This window comes from Carettochelys insculpta, chromosome 18 (assembly GCF_033958435.1).
Source record: "Carettochelys insculpta isolate YL-2023 chromosome 18, ASM3395843v1, whole genome shotgun sequence".
NCBI lineage: Eukaryota > Metazoa > Chordata > Testudines > Carettochelyidae > Carettochelys > Carettochelys insculpta.
Window position 1 is genome coordinate 9053190 of NC_134154.1, and position 15125 is coordinate 9068314.

Consider the following 15125-nt stretch of genomic DNA (forward strand, 5'->3'; position numbering starts at 1 on the left):
AAGTTTACTAATGAAGCGCTGAAATGCATATTCAGCGCTTCATTAGCATGCGGGCAGCAGCCGGACTTTGAAATTGATGCGGCTTGCTGCCGCGCGGCTCGCCCAGACGGGGCTCCTTTTCGAAAGGACCCCGCCTACTTCGAAGTCCCCTTATTCCCATGAGCTCATGGGAGTAAGGGGACTTCGAAGCAGGCGGGGTCCTTTCGAAAAGGAGCCCCATCTGGACAAGCCGCGTCAATTTCGAAGTGTGGCCGCTGCCCGCATGCTAATGAAGTGCTGAATATGCATTTCAGTGCTTCATTAGTAAACTTCAAAATGGCCATTTGCGTGGCCATTTTGAAGTTTGGGGCACGTGTAGACATAGCCTGAGTGTCTGAGGGCTGGGCAGCTGTTTACATATTTCCTGCCCCGCCCCCCCCCCACCGCACAGCCTCCTGTGACTGGTCATGTTGGCTGCCCCTGCCCCCCGTGGCTGTACTGAGTCTGGGACCTAGCAAGGGCTGAGGAGGGCACTGCTAATAGGTGAGCTTTGGTCTGAAGCCTAGTGACTAGTATTTATTAGGAGGAAATGGGTAGAGACAACACAAGCAGTACAGAAAGCACAATGAGCAGGCCCTGCAGCAAAGCCTCCCAGGAGCCCTGACAGGGATTTGCAGGCGGCAAGGAGGGGCTGCCTGGCTTACAGTCCAAGAGCCCGGCTCACCCCCAGCTGCAGGCGAGGGCTGCTACTGCTGCAAGCCAGTTGTGCAGCCAAGGTGTTATATTATGAATGTGTTGTGACTACCCTGCCCCCCCCCACCCAGCAGTGTATTTTGCCCATTCTGTTCTGTGTCCCTGCTGTCAGTGCCAGCTTGCCCTGCGCTGGCCCATGTGTGACACATACCACACGCAGGGCTGCTCTTGCTAGTGGAGTGGTGTGTCTGTGCTGTGCTTCTGTGTAACAGCTTGTAAGAAAGATGCTGACACTAGCCCTATTTATAAATAATGGTCCTGCAATAGCTCTGCCTGGGCAGGCCTCTGTGAACACTGCACTGTAGTCAGTGAATGTGAAAGTGCAGGTGGTGGCAGCCATCCGGACTGGCCCCCTTGCGCTGCAGAAAAGCCTCTTCTCTGCTGCCCCACTGCGCTCCTGGGAAGGAGGAGCACTGAAGTTTCTGCACCACGCGCTTTTAAGGCTTCAGCTGCTTTGCTCCATCACTCCCGCATCCTACAGCCTGACCCAAGGCAGAAGCACCAGGGCTGCAAGGGTGGCTAATGCTGGGTGGCCAAGTCCCTAAGGAGACGAGTTTGATGCTTCCCTTTGAGGATCAAGTCTATGCAGCAGTAGAGAGCTATTTGGCACTCTCCTGCCCCTGCAACAGGCCATAGGGCCAGATTAACACAGGCACTATGAGCCCAGGCATAGGGGCCACAGCTCTGTGTTACATAGTAAGGTCACACACAACCCTTATTCCCCTCTGGCTGGGGTGTCACACAGAGTGGTAGACACCCCCCGCCCCCCAAGGAGCTAAACCACCTCACTGGCTGCTTTGCACTACCCTGTTGCCCCAGGCCAGCCAAGGACTGGGAGGCTGGAGGAAGAGGGGGCTGCTCCACTCACAAGCAGATTCTCTCTACCTCTTGGGGCATGCACTGGCCTGGCCCCCGCTGCTTCACATACAGCTCTTGTGGCCTAAGTTCCCTGTACGGTGCACAGCTCTCCAGCAGCCAAATAAGTGCCACACCAGCCCCACTAGGCAACCTTTCCTGGGCTCCAGCTGGCAAGGCCTGCCCCAGTGCTGGCCTAGCCTGGCTCTCGGCCAGGGAGAAGCACCTCACCCATGGGCCCAGTAGGGGGAAGGTGCCTCTCCCACACCCAACTGCAGGCACTGCTGCAGGGAAAGATCTATGGGTGTCCTCTCTCCCACCTGTCACCCTGCAGCAAGCTGCACACCCCCCAGCAGAGCCCTCACCCCCCATACCCTCCGCTGCCCAGCCCCTCAGACCCATCACAGGAATTTTGCTATGTGCACAAGCATGGAGAGGTGTGACCTGTCCCCTGTACACTGGTGCATGTAATTCATTCTGCACCTGAGGGAAGACTCACTGTCACGTCAAGCAGAGGGGGATGCCACAGAGGGGATGAAGGCTCCCTATCACCAAGGGTTGGGCCACCTCTTAAGGCCCAACTTTGCCTCACCCTCCTGCATTCTTTTCCATGGTCCTGTTCCTCACCCCTTGGGCTTCAATCCCCTTTTTCTGCCATTCTTTTATTTTTTAGGGTATTCCCCTCCCCATGGTCCACTAGAGTCCAGTCAGGTCTAAGAGCACCAGCTGTCACTGGTCTGGGGGCAGTGATCCTTGCTTGCCCTCCCTCCGTCCGTCCTTACACTGATGCCTGCAGCAAGCCAGTCTGCCAAACAGCCTGTGCAGATTCATTGCCTTGTCTCAGAGGGCTACGCAGTCTTGCCATTGGATACGAGCTAGAGCACAGCTCTTTGTAATTCAGCATATGTATTCTAAGGTAAAAACAAAGTTCCCATGCACGTGTTTAAAGCTTTCAAAGGAGCCCCCCTTTGGATGGCTCAGGTTTGGCATGGGACAGCCTTACCTGGGACAGCCTCCACAATCAAGCTGTGGCCCAGCTCCTGCCTCAGTTTCCTTCCTCTAGAGTCCCAGTAACTCCACAAGGACTCCAGCCTCAACAGTACCCGGCCTGGGGACTGGTATATTACCAAAGGTTCACAATGCACAAACAAGTCCCAACCAGTCCTTTAATTACCCCCATGCACACAGTCTTGAACATACCAGATTTGATCCCTCCCTCACAATACACTGGTATCTTCTGCTAGAACCAGACTCTCCCCTCCTTTCATGAGGGCAGCTAGAGAATGCTGCTCTTCCCAGCAGGAACCACAACCCTCTGCAGGGAGAGCTTTGTGAGCAGGTGAGCATTACTCATTCACCTTGACCATGGCCTCCACTGCTCCTCTGCCTTCAACCCTCTCGCCTCTTGGCTTTGGAGCCTTATGCTAACAAGTCAGCATCCCCTGCTGCTCTCTGGTTTAGGAAAAAATCAACCAATCCTTCCCCTGAAACCACTACAGCTTCTTTCAGGTCTTTGCTTCTCACCCCCCCGCCCCTTAAAATCGAAGTTAGAGGCAGCTGATGGGCCCAGTTCACCTGTGACCTTCTCTCAAATGGCCTGGGCCATCTTTTGGCAATACCAGAAGATCCAAACATCTGTTAGAGTAATCCAATAGCAGGAAATGAAAGCCAAGTGCCAGACATGAGTTGCAGATGAATTATTTATTTCTAAACATTCTGAGGCTGGCATTTTAAAGTCATGTACAGGAACATAACCCTTAGCATCTCCCTGCAGCATCCAAGGTACTTGGACTGGCAAAGTGCATGCCTGCCTTCAGAACCCTCAGTCAGCAGGCATCGGCGTGGCTATCTCCTCCGGGGGCGAGATGTGGCAGCTCACAATGAGGGAAGCAACTTCTAGGCAGATAAGGGGGACTTACTTCAGCCAGATGGCTGAAGCAGAAGCTGTCAGATGCCCTCCTATCATTTGCAGTTCTTGCAACATATTCCTCCACAACGACATGAATAGCATGGCAAGGCTGCATTTGAGATACCACTGCGTAATCCAGAGTGAGCAGCTCAGATACATGCAGGTCACTTAAGATGTTGTGGCCACTTCCCTGATTTACAGATAGAGCCAATCAGCTGCGCATCCTGAAAAATGCCTTCAGAACAATAACTGTCTGCCAAGGCTATATGACGCATGGTCTGGTCTGTGAGAAGAAAAACCCACATAATGGCACTGCACACAAAGATTTCTGCTCTCCTTGAGCAACCTTGTGCCTTCCATTTACCCTTCAAGTGCCAGAAACTCTGGTCACGTGTGGAAAATGTGCACACATCACATCATCCAAGAGTGCAGACTCTGGGCTGAATGGCCACTGAACTGGCCTCTAAAGAACTTGGTTTTCTTATTCGGAAACAAGGTATTAGTTATGTTCACTGATCACTGGAAATTCTACAGCAGCTGTAATGAAGAAACCAGGTAGTGAACACATAGGGAATTACAACAGAGGCCAAGTGCTGAAAGGTGAAGGGTATGGAAGCAGCTCTCCAACAGTTTCAGCTGTTTCGTATACACCTGGTGACGAGTGGTTTATCTCTGATATTACAGAGTAAGTTATTTAAGTAGCCTCTTTAGTGTGAATTTCAGAGGGAGAGAGCCTGGAAAGAGAGGAAATCAGGAGAATGCTCTCTCTTGCGGAGATTCCTTCTGCTGCAACTTCCGTATCAGCTCTAACAGATTCATCTGCAAAGTCAGCTCCTGTAAAGAGAAAGACTTCATTGAAGAAAGTCAGTCCCGTTTTTCTGACCTTAGCTGTTAGCAAGAGCTGCAGAGGGCAAACCTGATCTGCAGCACATTCAGGACCTCAGCCACACTGGCAAATGGAAGAGAAAAACTGGCCAGGCAGAAATAAGGCTTATTCTACTTTAAATATGAAGTGCGTTCCCACATGGGATCTGATGTAAATCATCCCATAACAGGGTACTGGTTTAAGACATTGACGAAGGCTCCTTTTCCACTGCTTGTTTGTCAGTACACCAGGGTCAGACAGCAGTGCAGTCTGTTGCCTCTGCAGCATGTGTGGTACAGTTTCCATTACATACTTAGAAGTTAAAATGCCCACCAAAGGAAAAGGTGAAGTAATCCCTGAGGTTTTCACTCTCGCGGGGTGTTTACTGGGCGTTAGGAGTCTGCGCACGAACAACTATAAAGCTACCCTGTGATCCTTCTTACAAGTTTCTGGCTTTGTGAGACCTACAACACAATGGTTAGGCCTCTGCTATGCTCAGACCACTGCCGATAATGTTGACTGAAAACTGACAGTATCATACCCCTGTGCCTGTTCCCATCTGTTTGGCCTACTCAAATTGTGAGACAGAATAGAGGGGCATCTTTTTGTTCTGTTTTGTACACACCTAGCACATGATTAGGCCTCCTGGACACTATGGCAATACAGATAAAGACTATTCCACTACAGCATGAACCTTTCTAGTCTGGCACTCTCTGGCCTGGAAACATCCATAGCCCGACATGATTTTAGTTAGCCAGACATCCACTTATGAGCATGGCCAAGTTTCCCACAGTCCCATAAAGTTTAAGTATCAGAGAGGTAGCCGTGTTAGCCTGCATCTTCAAAAACAACAAGTCCTGCACCACCTTAGAGGCTAACATTTAGGAGCATAAGCTTTCGGGGGCAAAGTCCCACTTTATCTGTAGCGCTTCAGATCTGGAGAAGTGGGTCTGTCCCACGAAAGCCCCTGACCTAGCAAACAGTGTTAGTCCTTAAGGTGATAGAGGACTGTTTTTTTGTTTGGTGAAGATACAGACTAACACAGCTACCTCTCTGTGGCTATTCTCTCAGCCCAGTAAGCAGTGGAAGTGTGAGTGACCTCCTACAGTTCTGCGAATTCTCTGGCTTGGCACCAGTCAGGTCCCAAGGGTGCTGGACCAGAGGTTCAACCTGTATTTGTGGAAAATAACTGTAGAAGTGTCTAGTGTAGCAGACTGGAATAGGAACGTGAGCTGACAAATGCACAAGGAAAATGTATGGAAAATGGTTATTTTTGTTAGGCAGTAGCAGGAGACTCCTATCAAAAGACCTGTATCCTTTACCAGGTTCCTTTCCAGTAGGCAGCTACACATAGGTGACGACCGATTCACAGATGAAGAAAGTGATCAGCTCACTGTACTGTTTTGTGTATTTTCTAGACACAATAGACTACAAGGTTGAAAAGCTCCTGGAAGACACTTTTTCGCATCTCAATATAACCCACAGTAGAAGAGTGTGGCTGTTTGTCCCTCTTTGGTTGACCTACCTAAGACTGAGCATGCTGCTGTTTCTAGCCAGAGGACTTCAGCAGAGTCTACCAAGTGCATTAATGCATGCAGCAAGCTGTGATGGGAACCTACAATAACATCACATAGTCAAGCATTAGTGTGCCAGGGAGACAAGCATTTAACACCTTTGGCTCCTGCAGTAGAGGAACAATCACACTTAGCAGTGGATGCTGAGAGTTCAAACCCAAGGCCATGAGGATGAGAAGTAATTTATTTTTTGACAAGACTTGCAAGACTACTGACAAATCTTGCACTCCTTACTCAAAACACTTACCTGTGGGTTTGTGGTGACGTAAAATCCAGACACTCCAGCTTTCTCCAGAGTGCCCTGCTGGTCAACCACTTTCTGATCTAGTTCCAAAACTATTTTCTCATCCATCAGTCGCTGTTCCTCTCGAATGCGCTGTTCCAGAGCCTGAGAAATGAGAAAGAGAAATTAGGAATCTAAAGCTGAAGAAATGCAATATGCCTTCTCCAGTTACCTTCCTGTTAGCTTTTCTCCAACCCCTGTCCAATGAAGTTTAGAGGCTACTTTGATCATGTGGCATCTTTAAATGGGCCCAGGACCCGTTTGTATTCCCCAAAATACATTATTTGCATTTCTGAAGGACTCAAAAGGTGCTACCTATCATCATGGTCTGAGGGAGCTCCACCACAATGCAGACAACAACTGCTCTCCTCACAAGGCTCTGTCTACAGGCACACTTGTCTGCAGCAGCAAAACTGAGACCTGGAGCTGATTTGTTCATAGAAAGCTAGGATTCAGGGGAATTAGGCCTAACAGAAAGTCCAGTTCATTCACTGCTCTCTCCCCCAACAAAGATTCAGTTTGTAGAAGCAATCAGAGTGCTCTGAAGAGAGATCAACTCCCTTCTACCTGTATTACACATAATGAGTTTTCTCCACTATCTTATCTAGGGACCAGTAATAATCCAATGTAAACATGGGCCTTTTAGGCTCCCAGCTTTTGACAAACATCCTCTCAACCTTTTTACCATTTCACAGATGAGGGCAGAGGTCCATCCGATCTGCTGCTTTGAGCATGGACTGAGGTAAGGCTGGAACTAGCTCTGCCACTAATTCATGGGATGGTTGGTCCCGGGTCAGTTCAAACCTCTGCCTGTCTCCCTTTCTGTAAGATTTCTTAACAGGATTATTGCCAGTATGAGATGATTACTGAACCAGTATAGTCATTTTTCCAAACTCACAGAGCTACAGTAGCTGACAGAAATTCTATCATTCAGGTTACACTGTTCATTACACTATAGTTACTGGCGTTTCAGCAGTCAGCACTTGCAGAAGTTAGGAGTTTCCACGTCGGTAATCTGCACTGGCTTCTGTGCTTCACACGACCACCCTGTAGATTTTGGGCAATATCACATCCAATCTACAGTTTAAAAAAGCGCTTGTGGTTACTAAGGAAACATTTAGCACTGACTTCACTCACCAAGGAGTGCTCTTTTAAAGAGCTGGTGGAGCAAGGGGGTAAAAAGAGGGCATTTAGCGGTAAGAACGGCAGGTGCAGATTGTAAAAAGGTGGGGAACTGCTACCCACAGCATCAAAAGGAGGAATCATGGAGTCCAATCAATGCTACATCTGTAGCTAAAGATTTTAAGGAGCTGCACAGACTCGACCATCAGAGAGGAGACAAAAGCCTACAAATCCTGAAGCATTTTGAGTGATGGGAAGAACTGACATTTCCAGCAAAGGGCAGGGACAAGGACTGTCTTTATATGTCTATGATAAACCAACTTAATCTAAGAGACAATTATGTCTATCTTCAAATACAGCTTAAAATAAGAGGCACATCTGCTCTATTTGAAACCAAACATGGATTCAACTCTAGAAGGCTTAAATGGGACAAAAGAAATCTGATGTTCAACAAGGAGAAGTGCACAGTCCTGCTCTTAGGATGGAAGAATCCTAAGCATTGTTACAGGCTGGGGACCAACTGGCTAAGTAGCAGTGCAGCAGAAAAAGGACCTGGGGATTACAGTGGATGAGAAGCTATATATGAGTCAACAGTGTGCTCTTGTAGCCAAGAAGACTAATGGCATACTGGGGTGCATTAGAAGGAATATTTCCAGCAGATCTAGAGAAGTTATTAGTCCCTTCTATTCAGCACTGGTCAGGCCGCATCTGGAATACTGCACTCAGTTCTGGGTCCCCCAGTATAGAAAGGATATGGCTGCACTGGAGCGGGTCCAGCAAAGGGCAACGAAAATGATTGTGGGGTGGGGGTTGAGCCCATTACCTATGAGAAGGGACTGAGGGATTTAGGCTCGTTCAGTTTACAGAAGAGAAGAAGAGTAATTTGATAGCAGCCTTCAACTTCCTGAAGGGGTGCTCTAAAGAGGATGGAGGGAGGCTGTTCTCAGTAGTGACAGATGGCAGAGCAAGGAACAATGGTCTCAAGTTACAGAGCAGGAGATCTAGGTTAGATATTAGGAAAAACTACTTCAGCAGGAGGGCGGTGAAAAACTGGAATGAGTTACCAAAAGAAGTGGTGGAATCGCCATCCCTAGAGGTTTTTAAGTCCCGGCTTGATATAGTCATGGCTGGGATGATTTAGTTGGGGTTGATTAGGTAGGGGGCTGGACTGGATGACCTCCTGAGGTCCCCTCCAGCCCTATGATTGTTTTAAGGTTTCATTAAGTCTACAGGGAAACAGAAGTGAAACGCAGTGTTCTGTGAAGAAAGATACCTAGACATTCTTTATTGACTCCCTGTTATGGCATCAGTGTCACTTTAAGATGCTTCAGTGCCTGTACCCTACAGTTAAATGTGGTTTTATCAGTTTTTAGAGGCAACACACCCTACTGCAACAAGGCTGCAATGTGCAGCTAGAAGGACCAGCATCAGTAAACAGTCAAGGAAGTGCTAATAAATAAACCTTACCTCCAGCTCCCTCTGCTGAGCTGCTTTGAGAAGTGGCAGGTTGTGAGGTCTGCAGGATTGCTGGGCTTCTTTGTGTCTGTGGAAGACTTCTTGCTTCAGCGCTGATTAATAAGTACATCATTAGATTCTGGGGCTGTCTCTACAACAGAGCCTTTTCAACAGAAGGGGCCTTCTGTTGACATACCTCAGGGAGCGTTTACACACTTAAAGCACTCTGTCGACAGAGCCACAAGACAGCTCTGCATTTTCAGGCATAACAAAGGTTCTGTCGACAGAAGTGCAGTGTAGACACTTCTGTAAACAGAGAGGACTGCTGGGCAACCCTCTTTGCAAAGCTGCCATTCTGCTTTCTGGCACCAGAGGGCAGCACAGCCTGGCTGTTCTCTGTCCACGGAACAACTTGTCAAAACAAAAAGCAGTCAAGTAGCACTTTAAAGACTAGCAAAATAGTTTATCAGGTGAGCACATAAACTATTTTGCTAGTCTTTAAAGTGCTACTTGTCTGCTTTTTGTTTTGATAGTGTATAGACTAGCACGGCTTCCTCTCTATTACTATTCAACACGCAAGAACAAGTTGTGTGTTTAGATGCGATCCATCCCCAGAGGTTCTGTTGCGATTTCCCTGTCGACAGTAATTTCTGTGGACAGATGCTTCTAGTGCAGACATAGCCTACATCCAGAACAGCAGCAGACACGGTAGTCACATCTGCATTTCCCCAAGTCATAGCCAAATGCTCCGCTTTGGACAGTCAATATCTTATTTCTGAGACACTCCCCCCCCCACCATTTCAATAATTTCACTGCAAATGGAAGCAGGGCATCTCGGCGGGCAAGGATTAAATACAGCCTGGGGTTTGAGCAGCAGCAGCCAGACACACAAGCTTTCAAGCCTCTTTGCTACCCACACACAAAACTGAGTGCTTTAAAGTACAGCCCTTAACACAGCTCCCTTTCCATAGGGCAATTATAGTACTACACACCTGCGCTCAGAGAGACTGGAGAAAGGCTCCCCAGAGCCCTTCTAGGGGCACAGGCCTGATGTCGATTAGCTGGCCAGGCCGCGCACACGCCTGCCCTGGGCTACCAGCCCTTTTCGGCACCTTCCCCCGCCCCCGAGTCCTAACTAGGACTCTCCCCCTACCAGGTGACGTCCACCTGCTGCCGGGGTCCCAGCGCCGAGCTGCAAAGCAGCGGCGCTGCAGGGTCAGTGGCGGCCGTAGCGGGGGGCGCTCACCTCGGTGCTCGCTGTGCAGCTTCAGCCGCTGGTTGTAGAGGTTCTTCTCCGTCAGGTGCTGGATCTCCAGCAGCCCCTGCACGATCTCAAAGACGGCGCCGTCGAGCAGGGCCAGGGCCAGGTCGCTGAGGGTGGTGTAGGACAGGCGCTGCTGGCAGGCGCTGCAGGGAACAGGCCACAGGAGGGTGGGGGGCCGGCCCGGCGGGCGGGTGCACAGCCAGGCTGCGCGCCCAGAAAAACACCGTCGGCGGCGGGGGGGGGGGGGGGGGGAGGGGGAGCGCGAGAGGGGCCGCGCGCACTGGCCGCGGGGGAGGGAAGGGGAGGGGGCGCGGGGGAGGGGCCGCGCGCACCGGCCGCGGGGCCGCGCGCACCGGCCACACCTAGAGCGGCTCCCACAGCCCCCGCCCCGCTTGGGTCCCGCAGGCCTCGCCCCGAGAAGCCGCAGAGCGGGCAGGGTCAGGCGGACGGGGACGGCCCACGTGGCGGGGAGGGGGGCGCTAGCGGTGTCCGCACGGCGGGCCCGGCTCCCCTCACCTGGGCAGCGCCTTCACCAGCGCCTGCAGCTCGGACAGCAGCTGGTAGTGGCGCGCCTGCTGCCGGGCCCGCTCGGACGGCTCCTCGTAGACAAGCCCCGACCCGGGCCCGCAGCGCTCCATCGCGGGAGACAGTTGCCAGGCGCCGGGCCGCCGCTCTTGCGGGGCCGGGCGCGCTCTCGTTACGGAAGGGGTGGGGCGTGCGCGCTTTCGGTAGGAGGTGGGTGTGTGCGTGCGGACCGTGCGCGCTCTCGTTACGGAGGGGGCTGGGGCGTGGGGACCGTGCGCGCTCTCGACACGGGGGGCGGGGCGGGCGTGGGGACCGTGCGCGCTCTCGACACGGGGGGCGGGGCGTGGGGATCGGGCGCGCTCTCGCGCTGCTATGGGCTGTGGAGGGCTCGCGCAGAGCGGTGGCTGTTTTGTGGCGCTCAGGTCTCCAGCTATGCAGTGCCCTTATTTATCTCTTTTCCCCTGTGCTGGGCTCTTCAAACGCCCGCGGTTATATTTCTTTTAGTAATTCTTCTGGGCAGCCTGGTGCATGCGAGAAGTCGGCTGGCCGATGCCCAAGGACACCTCACGCTATGGCAGATGCAATGCGGGTTCCTGCGGCATTTCTAAGACTAACAGATTTATTTGGGCATAAGCTGTTGGAGGCAGAGACCTGCTTTTTCCGATGCCCGGTGTGGAAAGTACAGAGGCCAGCATGAGCACACAAGCACAGGACGAGAAGGGTGTTACCTATCAAGTGGAGGTAGGGTTGCCAGACCTCCCGCAATGCATGGGACAGTCCTGAATTTCCACGCAAAGCCCTGCGTCCCGCACTGACACAAACTGACCCACGGCGAAACTTTTGCGTAAATGCAGGACTTGTCATGGAAAGTCCCAGCACCAGCCGGGTTGCCTGTGGCTGGGGCTGCCTGTGTGGCTCTGTTCCCCAGACAGCTCCCAGCTGGGGGAACCCCAGTGAAGGGAGAAGGATGCTGGTAGCCCGGTAGCTGGGGTGCAGAGCCCCCTGCCAGCAGCCTGAGCCATGGGAACCCCAGCTGTGGAGGTGGGGAACCCTGGCAGCCCTGCAAGTAGAAGCTGGCTGCAGTGCAGGGTGCCCCAGCCCAGTAGTAGCCTCCCAGCCATGGGGCTGCTCGTTCACCCCACCCCACCCCACCCCACCAGGGACAGTGCAGCTGGGGCTGCTGGTCCTGCAAATCTGACCCAAAAATGTGGCAACCCTAAGTGGAGGGCCAGTACTAACTATTGTTAGTCTTTAAGGTGCTACAGGACTGCTTATTTTGTTTTGTGATGATACAGACTAACAGCCTCTTTGAGACTAGGTCAAGGTGAATGGGTGGGTGTGGGCCACTCCGGACAGTTGAGGAGGAGGTGTGACTACCAAGAGAGGGAAAACTTTTTGTAGGGAGCCAGCTATGCCCAGTCCCTATTCAAACCTAGTGTCAAGTTTGCAAATGAGTTGCAGTGCTGTGGTTTCCCTTTGAAGTCTGTTTTTGAAGGTTATTTTGTTGAAGGAGGGCCACTTTTCAATGACTCTGCTAGTCGTTAAGGTGCCACAGGATTCCTTGTTGTTTGACAGGACTATCCCTCTGATACTATGACAGACAACAGACCAAATAATCAGAGAGTATAGATCAGTGGTTGTCAATCAGGGGTATGTGTACCCCTGGGGGAACGCAGAGCAATTCCAGAGGGTACATTAACTCAGTGTTTCTTAACCTTTTTATGAACAAACATTGTGCTTATTTTATGTTCATTTAATTTTTTTACTCATCCTTTTTACACAATTATATGTACGATGGCAAGTTTATGATCTGCTTCCCATTGCTTCCTCTCCAGCATCTACAGATGATTGGCCAATTTCTTTGCAAGCCACAGCTGCCAGATCCCACCCACCCAACTCCCAGCCCCGTGGAGGGACTTCTGGAGGGAACCACCGACTGACAGCTGTTGCTGTGTCCTGGACTTGTGCCAGCTGCCCTGCTGCCATCACAGGAAGTGACATTTCTGCAGGTACCTCCACGATCTCCTCTTCCCACCCTCCCATTGCAGCTCCTGCCTTGTCCAGCAGTATTTCTTTTTTGGGAATCTGAAATATGGTAACCCTCCATCTGGGGATATATCCTGTGGCTCTTTGTGCTGAGACTTGAGCTACCAGCAGGCTGGTATTTGACGGGCCTGGCCATTTTTTTATGGATTTGCCATTTGACAGAAAAATAGTTTAATCCGCTAGCTTTTCTTTTCACCTGGGTCTAAAGATATGTTATCTTTAGATATTGTTATCACACTACATGAGGAAATCTAATGGTAAAAGTCCCTGTGTCCAGCTAAAGGTGCTGCAGTGTTCCCGCTTCCACTGTTTCAGTGATAATAGATAAAACTGTTGAAAAGACAGCAGCTGTTTGCTTACTGACATGCAAAGTAAAGGGACAAGATGGGTATGTGTTTGTCCTTGACTTTCCCCCAGCAGCACCAAATCTACCTTGAGTGGTTGTTTACAAAGGAGTGCACAGAAGCCTAACGATGGCCTCATTCTGATAAGTACGATTTTACCCACCGAGTCCAGGTGTAAATGACCTCACAAAGGGCAGAGCTGAATGGGGGTCATTGACCACGCAGTCCAATGTTTTGGCACAGTGATTTGCATTGGTGTCATTTCTTCAAAGTGGAGACTCAAGTGCCTGAGCTTGCAGTGGGGTGTGGATGGAACCTGATAGTCTCTGGGGTTATATGGAGAGATTAATGAGAGCCCACACCTGGGAAGCGGGAGGGCCTGCAAGTTGGGACCTCCATATTAGGAAGCAGAAGCCTAAGATGGAGGCCTTCTGAGGATCCATATGGTGCAAGGAAAGAGGCGGGAGAGGCTGCTACTCCCGTCCTGGGAGGCCTGATGGGAAGAGAGGCTGCTACTGCATGTATCAGGTTGCCAGGTTAGTGCCCCAGGGGCCAGTGGAAGGAAAGATCATCACATTGGGGCCTCTGTGTATTGGTGAAACTAGTACCCTGGAGTCTCTTTCTGAAGCTGGACATTCTTTTCACCTCCTTTGTACTTCAGGGATTATTTGCCTTCCTCTGTTCCCAATGCTTTTCGCCCTCAATCGCTACCAGATGTGTGTCTCATGCTCTTCTAATTAGCCTGGCAGGCTTAGGACTCTGCATTCTCCCAGGCACAGTGGCTGGATCTTGGAAAGGCTGGGTTTACTGTGGGAACTGGCAGTGCTTGGCAAGGAGCAGGAAATGTTGGGGGTAGCTGAATGAAACAATCTCTGTCGTTGCAACTTGAGCCTGACTCTGTGGCGTGGGCCCTGCATGCAGGAAGGAATCAACCCAGCGCAGAGCTGTTGCACTGATGAAATGCTCACCGTGACGTGTGACTGGTGTGATTCCCACATGGAGCAGCCGGACTGCAGGATGAGGTTGCTCCACTGTGAGAATTTGCATGCAGTTTCCCCTGTGCAATTTTCCTTCATGAAGAAAAGGCCCTTGAAAAGCAACCTGCGCCAGGTACTTACAGGGATGGTATCCATGTGGACCTACTGCAGGGTTGGGGGGCGCACGAAGAGGGAAGTATTACACCTGGAGCACAGTAACAGCCGTGATAGTCTGTACTCCAACAAAACAAAACAGCAGTCATGTAGCACTCTAAAGACTGATACAATGATTTATTTGGTGATGAGATTTCGCGGGACAGACCCGCTTCATCGTTGCCACAAGATCTAGGAAACAAGCCCAGAGAACTAAAAATTGCCTCTTTTAATATTGCCTGTGGTCCGTGAGTCCCTGGGAGTTTGCAAGACCACATTTAGGATTTCCAAAGGGATCTATAGCTCCGTCTGTAAGATTTAAGGGAACTGCAAATGAAAACAAGTTGAAAACTGCTATCGTAATGCCAGCCCCATCTCTGCGTTTAACCAGCACGCGAAGGCAGAGGAAGCATTGAGAAATCTGGCATCACACCACGATCGTGGGTATGGTCCCAAATGTGGGGCGGAACCCAGAAGGCTCTAGTTGGCCTTAAATTGGAGGGCCTAGGGAGCCGTAGTAATGTGTAACCTGGTCGTGAACAGGAGTCTGCAACCACAATAGCGAGAAGAGCCATTTATCCAAATTTGGGTACAAAATCAATACTTCAAGAGCTGCAATGAGAATAAGAGACAGTCCTCCCCCAACAGTCCTTCCCTCACACCACCACCGCCCCCTGAACAACTGCCCCACTGCCACAGAGCACCCCCAGGCTCACAGCTGCCTCCCATACTCCTGCCCCCTTTCCCCTGCCCCATTGGTTTCCCAGTCTGGCTCTGGCTCAGCACTTTTGCACTGCCTGAGTCCAGGGCACACGTGTGCTGCCCCTTGACCCCCCGCTTTCTCCTCACTTCTCTTACGCCGCCCCCCAGTCCGGGCAGGGGGAGGGGGCTGCCTATGCCTGGCCCCCTGCAGCTCCTCGCAAGGCAAAGCAGCCTCTGCAGCTTGTTACTTCCAGCTCCACAGCCGGGCTCCGGGCACCTATAAAATCCTGAACATTGGTAGAAATTTAAAAACCCATCT

The 15125-nt window shown here is 51.2% G+C and overlaps 1 protein-coding gene across 1 annotated transcript; it reads right to left on the reverse strand.

The window, feature by feature from the left end:
• Nucleotides 1–3273: 3273 nt before the first annotated feature.
• Nucleotides 3274–10777, reverse strand: DGCR6 (DiGeorge syndrome critical region gene 6). Its single transcript, XM_075012451.1, has 5 exons — nucleotides 10576–10777; nucleotides 10042–10202; nucleotides 8808–8908; nucleotides 6183–6323; nucleotides 3274–4330 (listed from the first exon to the last, which is right to left on the reverse strand). The coding sequence occupies exons 1-5, from the start codon at nucleotides 10695–10697 to the stop codon at nucleotides 4247–4249; spliced, it is 609 nt and encodes a 202-aa protein (XP_074868552.1). The 5' UTR covers nucleotides 10698–10777; the 3' UTR covers nucleotides 3274–4246.
• Between the last annotated feature and the right edge of the window lie 4348 nt (nucleotides 10778–15125).